This window comes from Pempheris klunzingeri, chromosome 11, assembly GCF_042242105.1.
Source record: "Pempheris klunzingeri isolate RE-2024b chromosome 11, fPemKlu1.hap1, whole genome shotgun sequence".
Classification (NCBI taxonomy): Eukaryota; Metazoa; Chordata; class Actinopteri; order Acropomatiformes; family Pempheridae; genus Pempheris; species Pempheris klunzingeri.
The window spans coordinates 2,723,020-2,735,033 of record NC_092022.1 but is presented as its reverse complement, the minus strand read 5'-3'; the positions used below and the strand labels follow the sequence as shown (position 1 = coordinate 2,735,033).

Here is a 12,014-nt window from a genome sequence, read left to right as displayed (position 1 = left end):
AGTTTCTCAACAGGTTTAAGCACTGCGCAATGAATGCCAACATGTGCTACTTTCACTGAAAGAACTGTTCCTAAATCAGCCTTAAGCTGTAATTTGGGTTTGGTTAAAACTCAGAACAGTAACTGAAGCAAAATGTGACCAGAAAAAGGCACTCACTCCAACGCTAACCTGTTTTAATGTGGCCTAACAAAGGCCTGCTTTAATGTGGTCTCCTGGAAAATGATCGAACACGTCGCGTATGTCAGTCAGAACTAGAGAAGAGCTGTTAGAGCTGTCTACTCATTTCCTTTCCCAAAACTGTGTGGTGGATGTGATTCAGACGCACTTCGGTGACGGTTACGGACGGAACTAGAACGAGACTAAATGGAGAAGTGCAGCGAACAAATGCAGAGAGGTTTCTGCAAATGAGACTGTGAGGGGCCCCGAGACCTTGGAGGCTCCAGAGGCCTTCATCAGCGTGCGACCTTAATCTGCGCAGAACAAAGCGAATGTAAATGATCTGAGAAAGAGAGAGGGGGGGTTGTGAGAGATTCAGCAAAAGACCAGAAGGGGGGAAAAGAGAGGGATCAGCTGAGGCAAAAAGGGGCAAAGAGAGGGAGGTTATCAGGGAACAGTGTTTCATACTTAAGAGTCAAGGTCACTGAAAGAAGGAGGTCATGTGGCACATAGTGAATATAAAGTAGATTGAAGACAAGAGAGGCTACATGTGGTGCAGAGTGATAGATCCTTATTGCTGCTGAGGGGATTTCAGCTAATTTCCCCAGAAGAAAAAAACGAAGCTCTAAGCAGAAGTAATACAATTCGGATACTGTGCTTGATGTTAAGGCCGATACTGTATGGGGATTTCCAACTGCTCCGTGCTGCGCTGACCCCGTTACTGTACAGAAGGTTATTTTGTGTCGTGTTTCTTGCAGAAATGAATCCCTGTTTTTTTTTTTTAAACTGTTACAGCTGCAAATAGAAAAAAAAAACCCTGATTCCTGTAAACCTGGGACGAAGCCAAACCATTGCGTGTGCAGCGTACAATGTCAAAAAGAGAAGAAATGGGTGTGGACAGGACCCTCGGCCAGATGATCTCACTTCCTGATAAGTTGGCTTTTGGGAAACGTGAAGTTTCAGCTGAAGTGCAGCATCATGCCAAGGAGCTGAAGTGGCGTCTTTATCAGTGCCGGTGCAGTCTGATCACAGATAAGTGCCGAAATGTTAAAAGGAAGCGTGAGGGTGTCGAACACGATCTTATGCTAATCGGTGCTGTCAGACATGCTACAGCTACTGTGAGCGCGAGTCAGGTGTGACACTCGTTTGTCTGACAGACTGATTGGAGAGGCTCTTAAAGACACAACCACGATGGGGAGGAGATGCAAGTTGCATTTTTTAAGCTGCAGGAGGAAGCAGATCAACAAACAGCCATAGATAGAATATACAATAACAGTAACAGCGAAGCAAAAGGAGTCGTACTGTACGTGGACTGCGTACTTTAGTTGTAGCCCTGACATTTGATGTAATGAAATTAGCTCGACGACAGACACGACCTGAGCTGTCAAAGCTCTGGCTGACAGCAGCGTTTGTCCCACAGACCTCATCGTGACCTGAAGTTGTTCCAGCCAGAGATTAAAGTGTGTTGCACTTTATGGAAGAGCAGCAGCTGCTGGGCTCTGTCATGAGTTTTCTTTTCTTAAATGATGTTATTTGATCGGACAATTACTGTCTGGCAATAATGGCGCACGTCCCTCCAGTGAAAGAGCTCTTAATTAAAGGGGCAGTCCACCTGTTTTACTCATTGAAGTGAGTTTACTTGTCTTGAGAAGAACCACTCGGGTTGTGTAAATAGTTGTATAATGATCTCTTTGGCTCTGGAAGGGGGATCATGTCATCGGGGTTGTATTGACTTGGAGGCTCCAAATATGTAACAGAAAGCCTGTGTTACAAACTGGGGCCGTGGAGTTTGAAAAATCGGGTCGTTCAGCAGGCAGAAAAGGGCTAATTAACAAAAAATGCTTTCAAGTTGCATTATGGGGAATGTCGTGCTCTTGGAGCTTGACCCATACTAGAGTCTAAAAGTCAGCCTTGGCCTCTGCTGCACCAACTCTGGCCATTCTGTTTAAAATCTACCCTACCCACACCAAAAACAGTCCCCCGACCTTATGAAAGAGGAATATTAATCACAGCAACAGCTCTTTAAAGCTGAACAGCAGCCGCTATGGCCATGAATAACAATCACAGGATAATGTCTCAGCGTAACAGTAGAAAAAGAAGAGAGGAGTCAGTGAACTGGCTCAGCACTGTCAGTTACACAGCAATACTTATGGTAAGTCTGCTAACTTTAGCCACTGTGAGCTACCGGTCAAACCAGACCAGAGGCTGCGGCAGCAAAACCGCCGACTGCTGAGTGAGAGTGTGTCAAGTTGCTGAGGAATTTAACTTTTCAGTCGAAAGAGGGAAAAAAGTAGCATAGTCTCGCTTTCAGATTAAATATACATGACAAATCAGATTTGAAGCCTGCACTTCCTCACGGGGCATGCTACTGCAAAACACTGGAGCTGATCTCATTGGAACCGCTGGAAGCTAACTGACACGTCAGCTCGTTCACTGGCTGTCGGATTGCAAAGCAAATCTGAATGCGGCTCTTATGGCCAACCTGACTGCGCTACGGCAGGTACGGCGCCCTCACACTGGCTCTGGCCCCAGGTTTCATTTAGAACGTGTCATGAGATTTAGGGCGATGCAAGATTAGCTATGCAAAGCAGCAAAATCCAAATTCATCATGTCACAGGACAAAGTTTGCTTCTTTGCCAGAGTTTCTCAACACACTCGTATATCCTTCTCAGATGCTGCTTGTGCATAGGAAACAGGAAACCATATCATAGTATGTTACCACAGGTTTTTACTCTCTCACCATCTGTAGAGAATTACTTTGCACCTGCAAATCTCACCCCAAAAGTTTTCAGCAGCGGCTTAATCCTGGGCTCATCATTGCCAAAACACACTCCACAGAGACAACTAGTTTCAAGGTGGCAGTGGACGACTGCACATAAAGCATCACATAAAAGAAAGCACTTTAGTACTGCACGAACAGTAAAAGGCTGTGCATTTATGGTTAAATGACATTTATAGTTTTTGGCAATCTTGCTTGTAAGTATATCTTATACACAGTATAAGGTGCCTTTCAGTGTCTGGCATGCTACCTAATTGGCATCAGACATGGCCGCAAATTTAAGGCTAAAGGGCACTGAAAAATTTCCACTGCTGTCTACATTCCTCAGGTCCTGCCACGGTCTAACTTTATGTAGAGGATCGTTTACAGGTAATGTTTGCGGAAGGCATACCTGTACGTCCTGGCAGAGGATGAATTTAAGAAGAAGTGGAATGAAAACAGTTCTGGACAGTCGGGCAACTGTGAGGGATGAGAGGGCGTCTACTTCGCTGTTTACTCATTAGAGGTCAGTTTAGATCTGGTTCTACTGTACTACAGGTTGTATGAGTCTCATTGTGGAAAATACAGTAGTGGAAAGTGACTAGTACATATTCTGTTGAGTTACTGAAGTAATTCCATTTTCTGTTGCTTTATACTTCTACTGCACTACATTTATCTGACAGGTTTAGTAACTTCGCAGCTTCAGATGGCATTACGTTAAAATAATGCTCAAACATTAGTGCATCAATAATCATAATGCAATAATATGATGCGGATTATTCTGAAAAGGGCCATTCTGCATAATGAGCACTTTCACTTTAGGTACTTCTGGTATATTTTGATGCTAAAATGCAAGACTTTTACTTGTAAAAGTATTTCTTAACTGTGGTTATTTCTACTTTCTAATTAAAGAACTGTAAAATACTACCAAGTCACTGTAAACATTGCTCATTCAAATTTATTCTTATGTCACATTGTCTGAAGTGATGTCGCCTGTGGCAGCTCCCAGGTAAACCACCACCAGAGGAAGTGGAGTAGACCAGAGTGCAGCTTATGCATGCACGAGTACACACATGAAATGCATAACCTGTCACACGTCTCTCACTTGCACAAAGACGATTCTAAATGTTATTCTGACTTTTCAATTCGAAGGGTCTGTGCTAACACGTGTCTTGGTTGTTTTGATGCAGCGAAGGCAAGATGGTGGACCATCATCTCAGAGCTCACAGGACCTCCTTTTCTGAGGGCAGTCTTTAAAAGTACACTGTTTCAACCTGTGAGCTGCGTTGCTATGATAATACCTCTAATGTGTACGTTCAAGAAACTGCACCTGATTGTGAAGCTGGACCCCCGTATAGGGCTAGGTCAACTTAAAAAAAAAAAAAAAGCCTGTCAACAAGAGCTTTAAATGTTACAGTTTCTTAGTCAAAGCTGCTTTTACCATCACAATCTTTGTTGTTGCACCGTAAACCAACAGCACAAAGGAAATGCCACTTTGTAGAAGCCTCTGAGGAGGCTGTTCAAGCCATTTGCTTATCTTCATTATATAATGACAGAATGTGAATTAGCTGTAATAATATAGTATAGGTGTTAAGCAGAGGGGTGAATTAAGGTTGGAGAGCTGTGACAGCTCAGGAGTGGACTTATATTTACAATGGCTGTAAAATCACCCCATATGGTCAAGGCACTGTAGCAGTGCTCCACACAATGGCCACATAAACACCTCGGCATAATTACACAAGCATGTAAACACATGCACACACACACACACACACACACACAGAGCATCAACACTGAAAATGGTGCACACATATTACATAATTGATACCCCTAACAGTCAGTAGCCTACATCCATTTGTCCACTTAGAAACCCCCATGTGAATACAGTGTCCCTTTAAAACACTAAACTATATTTAAAACACACAGACATATTCACTTCAGTCACGCATGTACACAAGCATGCACACACTTTTACACACACACACACGCACACACACAGATATATATTTATATATTTACGGATCAAAACACACAGGTTGTTTTTGGATCACGAGCAGCATGACAGCCGTACATACCTCACTTTGTGGTCCTCCTCCGTCTCTTTCTATCTGTTCCTCAGCTCTCCTCCTCCTCTTCTCATCCCTCGTTCTCTCTATCACACACACACACACACACAGAGAGAGAGCAGTGTGTTTGAATCTGACAGATTTCTCTCAGCTCAGTACTCTCCTCCCTCCCTCCCTCTCTCTCTCTCTCATTTCTAAGGCACACACACTCAAAAACAGCCCGCCCTCCTTTCTTTCTTCCCTCTCCTGCCAAATATGCCAAATAGCCTCCCCTCTCTCTCTCTCTCTCACTCGCACCAGAGCTGCCTCTCTCCTCCCATTCCCTCCCTCTCTCCCTCTCTGCCTTGTGAAGCAGTGCGAAAGCCACAACCCAAGCCACGCCCCCCGCTCTCTCCTCTCCTCTGGGCGGCTATAAATACCGCTGCTGCTATGAATATACCTCCTTCCTCCCTCAGCATCCCTCGCTCCCGCTCTCCCTCCCTCCCTCCATCCATCCATCCCTCGCCTGCACTGCCCCCTCTCCCCACCTCCCTCCCTCCCAGGCTCCATCCCTTTCTCTCTCGAAAATGTTTTTCTGATGACCTTGTATTATTCGCCCTTACACCACCATCACACGGCAGCATCCTTTCTCTTCACTCGCATGGTCTCGTGCAAGATGTGGCCGCACACGCATGCATGCATGCATGCATGCTTCAGTGAGGCATGTTCTCAAGCAGCTGCGTAGAAGCGCACACTCAGAAAAAGACCCACCGACTTGCAGAAACACATCCACAGACATCAGTGTTTCGCACTACCCGTCTCCTGTGCTTCCTGTCTGTTGTGCCGGATGTGGTGCATTTTTCCCCTTTGACAGCAGAGAAAAACACACTGTGATCTGTGAGAGGCATCGACAGCAGATCACATTGCACTTCACTCACTCCACACATTGATTCCACTTGCATCGCTAATTCTATTAACGCCTGCTCAATCGGCATGTAGTTATGATTAATGGACGTGCCCGTCCTTGTGAAAATGCAATCAGTCTATAATAAATCTATTGCATTACAAAGATAAGTAAAAGATGAGTGAATGCGCCTCGTTCATCCGTTCACTCCATCTGTTCAGGTAGATTCTGTATCTGGTGGATCAAACGTTGAAGTTGATTTATGACAATGAACGCGTGACAAATGAATCATAGGTAAACTCTGTGTTTGGTTGTATCCTTGCAGCCTGTCTGTTTGCACTAATGCAGAAAATACATCAAACATGTCAGGCTGGCTCACCCACAAAATAAAAACAGTAGATGGATTCACATTAGACACTTACAGCAGATATCAGGAGCATTAGGCAGCATCATGTCTCTGCTCTTGCTCACTGCCAGCAATATTGTCTGCGAATGAGGTTACAAACATCTGGTGCAGGCGTGTTATGAGCACCGAGGGTACACTTAAACAGAATCAAATCTTCGCCTGTAGGCTGTATAGTATGTCACGGACGTAATTAATTCTTGGATCTCATCGGCGCCGCCGTGCATTAACTTCATAAAAGAAACCAACAAAGGTGTGAGCAGCACAAAGACGGACAAAGAATTCCATCTGGTTGAAAACAAGGTATTTTTCTGCCCACCAAGGCAGTTATAGAAGACCACAGGGTGCCTGTGCATCACCATATATGGCAGTGGAACCCCTGTGTGACGTTTCCATCCAATATCTACCATTATTACTAATATTATTATTATTTTTTCGATGCACTGTCACCAGCTTGACAGAAGGTGACACATGTGATATGTGGCCTTAACCATAACACTAAGATACGGAAAGGTTTGTTGAGGGAGGGTTGATTACCATAACACTTGGTTTCACATCATGTGATTAGTTCTGCTATTTGAAATCAACAGCGATGGTAAAACGTAACATGAGTGTTACAGAAAAAGTTACAATCTGATGGAGAGTGTCAGTGACTTTATTTCCATTAATGGTAAAGCAGTTGATGGTGTTTTCTCCAAACTGTTTGATGCACAGTAGGCAGTTATGAGTCACCAGCTCAGAATCAGTGTATCAGTGAGTGTGTGTGTGTGTGTGTGTGTGTGTGTGTGTGTGTGTGTGTTTAGGATTAAGTGTGTGAGTGAAGGATTGTGTTGAACACTGCCGATGGCCAGACAGTTTCTGTGTGCTGAAGCACGTGCAGGTGCATTTCAAAACCGTTTCCTCTTCCCCTCCGTCTGTTCGAGGGCTGCTTTCAGGCCCTCCACAGTCTGCGTGTGCATCTCCAGAGAGTGTGTGAGGGCTTTGTGCAACTCCTCGGGGGCGACCATGTTGAGGCGCAGCAGAGAGTCGACCAGCTGGGAGCGAGCGTTGCCGATGAACGAGTGCGACAGGAAAGGCGCGAGGCCTCCCCCGGCTCTCATGGTGTAGAGCGGGACTCTGACCATTCCCAGAACCTGGAGAGAGAGAGAAAACAGGTGATGAGGAACAAAGCGTGAGATCAGATAGATGGCTGCGATCCGTCACTCCAGAAGGAAAAGGACAAACACACACACACACACACCTCCTGTCCATGATCTGTTGCAGTGCATACAGCAGCTCTCTCCACCTCCCTAATCTGCTCCTCCTCCATCTTCTTCACGTAGAAGTGAGTGATAAGACCGGGGGAGTAGGGGGAGGAAGGAGGGACGAGGCGGGACTCCACATGATCTTCTACCGACACAGGCACAGCCACGCCCAGCTCCTCCAGCACTTCCCTGCCAAGCCCCGCCTCCAGGGTCTCCTTCGAGGGGTTAACGAGCCTGAGGTGTGGGAGGGGAGGTGTGGGGGGGGGGGTCAAAGGTCAGAATCAGATATGAAACCAGATCAAATGTCGGCTGTATTGCTCTCCTGAGGCTCGTCTGTGCAAAAGTAAGCTGATTGAAAAGCTCATTGAATTTTAATTTACTGAGCTGCTACGGTCTCACAACCCTTAGATCAACTCTTCTATTTAAGAGGAAATGGTGAAATGTAACTTTACAGCAATGCTAACAGGCTGATGATTAGCCGGTCTAATGTTTACCCACTTAATTTAAAGTGTTAGCATGCTGACATTGGTCCTTATTAGTACTAAACACACAGAACAGCTGAAACTTTGCAGGGATTTGGTCATAAACCCAAGTTTTGGACAAACTGATGTAGGAACCACATGAAAAGTCAGGTGGTCACTTAAGTTATTACATTTCACCCTGAGGTGAATCCATCCCATAATTATTTGGGATATTTCACTTACAGCCACTAAGGTCGGAGGATAACCAGTGTCAGCAGCGTTCACCCTCTGCAGACCATGAATGGATAGAAAGTCCAACATTGCCATCTCTAGAGCCAACGCTGCTATCATGGCTGATAAATTAGTATATGCACTCTAAAAAAATGCTTCATTTAACCAATGTTCCTCTGATGCACTGCACACAGGAAACAGCAGCTTTGTAAATATACCAAAAAACAAAAAATAACTATTTCTTTAACATATTTTGGGTTTGAAATGACAAGCAAGTACAAAAACCTTTGGAACTGATTCAGTAGATCTCCTCTGACAAAAACATTTACACAGTAGTGGCCGGCCGCTCGATCGGTTTGTTTGTTTGGGTTATTGTGTGACTTTAAAGGTTTTAAAAAAAGGTTAGTTCAGATCCAGCACAATATTTGTGTATCACACAATAACACAGCAACGATGCAGCAGCAGATCAGCCACTCCTGCTGTCTGCTGGGTTAAATTACTGCTTTTGTCAATGGAGTCTGGTGAATTTGACAAGATGGATTTAAAGGGCTATTTCAGGTTAAACAAATAGGATCTTCCAGGTCTCTCTCTGTAGGGATCCTTTCCATAATGTTCTCAGACACTTAGAATAACAAGCTGATACAAATACACTTTTATGGATTCATTTTGATCAAATCCCACAAAGGATTACAAAGCAGCTCTTGTGGGCCGTTAGCCGCCCAGTCTCGGCTGCTGGCAGTGGCGATCTACTAGACGAATTCCAAAAGTTTTTGTAATTACAAGTAATTTCAAACCCAAAATATGTACACACACATATGATCACAGTTAAATGCAGGTGCTGATTTTTTTGTATACTAAGCACAAGAACACAGTATATGAATTACAATCAGTATATAAAACTTACTGTTATACTATTAGCACATAATATGGAACTGGGCAACTGCTGCTTCTGACCGTCGCTCCCTTTTGCTAATGCAGCTTTCCCTCCTTTTGCATACATCATCATGATTTTCTCAGACTTTTCTTCTCGCCACATTACATAATTTGACTGTGCTGGCAAATGATGCCCCAGAAATTCTGGCAGTGACTATTGAAAATCACAGTCACAAAAGGCACAAGTGAGTCACATTAAGTTGAATACTAATTAAGCAGTATGTATCTGGCAATTACTGTTTTTTAAAAAAAGATTTTGTTACGGCCAGATAAAGTATCGGAAGGAACCTTGAGTGGTTTGAGCTTTTCACTGGCAGCGTGTTCATGTTTGTTCTGTGCCCCTGAAGGTTTGTATATTTCGACGAGGCTCATTTGTGAAGGAAAAGGAAGACTTACAAACCCAAGCTGAACATACCTGTGCGCACAAGGGGATAAAACAAAAGCAGCAACAGGAGAGACGACTCACCCGCCAGGGAAACCCAGCAGACCGTCAAAGCGCATCTGCATCTGTGGGAAGTGACAGAGGCTGTTACACACCCACACACACAGATATGCTTAGGCACAAACAGGAGTGTGTTTTTATGCAAACAGGCAGAAACAGTGACGGCAAATGGTGTACATTATTTACACATGCAAGGCCTTGATCATCTCTCATACACACACACACACACACACACACACACACACACACACACACACACACACCTTCCTCACCAGTATAATATGTCTGATGGGAAATCTCCCAAACAGCTGAGTTTTTGTGTCACAGTAGAGCATCACATGACACGCATGCCTGCGGCCTGAGCATGCCAACGCCTCCGCCCTCGACAGCTGTCCACTCGCCATCTACAAGTACACACACACACACACACACACTGTAAAATGACACAATCCCAGCTCAGTGCTCACTGATCACTCTGCATGGCTGCCTTCTTTTCAGCTGCTGCCAATGTGACATCACCCAAACACAGCTGATCTCGTTGTTGATTTCTCTCCCTGCTGAGTCAACACACCTGACTGGAACTTATTCCCGAGCTTTGGGGGGGGCGCGGGGTCTGTCGGTTTGTGTGGAGAAGGCGAAGCAGAACCAGGAAGCTTGAAAAGGAAGAGTCTGGTGACTTGGATGAAACAAGTTTTAGCTCCCCCTGCTGGTGTGGAGGAGGCTGACAACTGGGGGAATCCCTTCCTGTCGGGACTCCCTTAAACTTGGTATTCAACAGAGGGGCAGTGCCTGACTTCCTGCATCACACACTTTCTACCTGATGGGAAAAGTTAACCGAAAAGCTGTATATTAACCCACTCTTTGCCTTAACCCAAAGATTAGTCTCACCTAACTTTAACAGAAGAGAGGATTATTTTGTGATCATTTACAAAGGTGTAATTCGATTTTTGCTCCTTGCACTGCTACAAAGCTGCAAATGTGACTGTTTCCCTGCAAATCTCTTAAATTTTACCTGATTTACCTTTTTACCTTGTAAAGTAAAGAGTACAACTAAAAAGTCCTAAAATACATTGATATTCAGATGAACTAAATCATGTTCAACAACAAAGATGTACTCAGATGGGGCTCTGCATTGTCATATCAGTGTAGTATTTTGCATCAAGACGCACAGGATAAAACAGGCTTACAAGGCAGAGCAGTTTCCGTGTATACAGATGTGGGACCAAATAAAGAAATTAACAGAAAAGGTGGATAATATGTATTCCTCCATACTTGATATGCATGTGCTAAACTGATCTCATGTTTGCTTAATTTTTCCAAGCGACAAACTCGGTGCAGCTTCTCATTCTCCATCAAACCGAAATGCTTCAGTAACGGTCTGCCGCTGATGACGTGCACATATGGGCCTGACTGGTAGTGTTTGATGGGCCCGGTGGCCTTTATGGGGCACACACAGGTCAGTCAGCACTTCAAGGCTCTTTTCACAAATGCAACAGAGATTATTCCCAGTCCTACCAGCTCCTGGATTCTGTCTCACTTTAGGGAGGACAGAGGGTTCGTACATATTTTTAAAGAGTAAAACTCAAGCACTTTTCAGGCACTTTCAAGGTACCAAAACCCCAAAACAATTCTAGTCTCTAAAAGCCTTTATTATCACATCTAAACTGTTATCAAAAATGTAAACGCAAAAATGAATTTCATGGCATTCCTTTATAGCAGCAGCAACAAAAACTGATTGACAGATACAAAACTAGATTTGCAGATACTCAGCATATATTTGTGCATCATTTGTTAGTGAATACTTATGAGACAGCCTTAACTTCACACTCAGTTTACAGTGGTAGTGTGTGAGAGCTGAGCTATGTGTGAGTGTGTGTATGTGTATTGTATTACTTACTTGGTTGGGCATGAAAACTGGGAGCCCACAGTGTCACAGTGTGGGGACATTTTGCTGCAGCTAGGTGAACAATAAAATTCAAATTAGAAAATGAAAAAAACTAAAATTGACAATGGGAAGTTCCCACCAAGAGTTGAAGCAAAATAGTTAGAAGCACGTCACGTGGGTGCAAGACTAGCTGAAGAAACGGCTTCAAACTTGTTTTTTATTAAAGGTTTGTATTACTGACAACATCAGGATCCTTCTTGGTCAACCCATAGGTGTATAAATACAGGTGTGGTTTCCATCTTTTCAGCATGTTGATCAGATGAAGATCCAAATCAAATCAAAACATTAAAACATTTCTGTGGTGTGGAACAAGTGTGCAGGCCCTTCTGCCCACTAAGAGACACATGGTTGTGTGTGTGTGAGTAGGGATGAGAGAGAGTGAGAGTGAGTCAAGCACAATAACATTAATCTTTGCTCTTTGGGTTCAATAAATCTATCCTGGGTGCTTTGCACAATAAAATAAAATACAGTTAAGTCAGGCATGGTAGTGCT

The 12,014-nt window shown here is 44.1% G+C and overlaps 2 protein-coding genes across 3 annotated transcripts in view; both read right to left on the bottom strand.

Moving 5' to 3' along the window:
• Positions 1-5,087, bottom strand: part of arhgap4b (Rho GTPase activating protein 4b) — a 31,207-nt gene extending 26,120 nt beyond the window's left edge. The window contains exon 1 of the mRNA XM_070839288.1: positions 4,990-5,087. The gene's annotated coding sequence lies outside the window, so the exon portion shown is untranslated. The remainder of the gene's footprint in view (positions 1-4,989) is intronic.
• Positions 5,088-6,905: 1,818 nt separating this feature from the next.
• Positions 6,906-10,197, bottom strand: LOC139209910 (U8 snoRNA-decapping enzyme). 2 transcript variants are annotated; one of them, XM_070839808.1, is made up of 5 exons: positions 10,149-10,197; positions 9,850-9,981; positions 9,602-9,642; positions 7,507-7,744; positions 6,906-7,399 (listed from the first exon to the last, which is right to left on the bottom strand). In XM_070839808.1, exons 2-5 carry the CDS (start codon positions 9,979-9,981, stop codon positions 7,154-7,156), a joined length of 657 nt encoding a protein of 218 aa, XP_070695909.1. In that variant the 5' UTR covers positions 10,149-10,197; the 3' UTR covers positions 6,906-7,153. The 2 variants fall into 2 exon arrangements, with proteins under 2 accessions (XP_070695909.1, XP_070695910.1); XM_070839809.1 differs by lacking the exon at positions 10,149-10,197 and adding an exon at positions 10,097-10,108.
• Positions 10,198-12,014: the final 1,817 nt, after the last annotated feature.

Excerpts from the sequence above, each read along its gene's own strand:
- LOC139209910 (XM_070839808.1), bottom strand. The coding sequence starts at position 9,981 with ATGGCGAGTGGACAGCTGTCGAGGGCGGAGGCGTTGGCATGCTCAGGC. Across the intron at positions 9,643-9,849 it reads CCATCAGACATATTATACTG|ATGCAGATGCGCTTTGACGG; the intron begins GTGAGGAAGGTG and ends CACTTCCCACAG. Across the intron at positions 7,745-9,601 it reads CTGCTGGGTTTCCCTGGCGG|GCTCGTTAACCCCTCGAAGG; the intron begins GTGAGTCGTCTC and ends CCCACACCTCAG.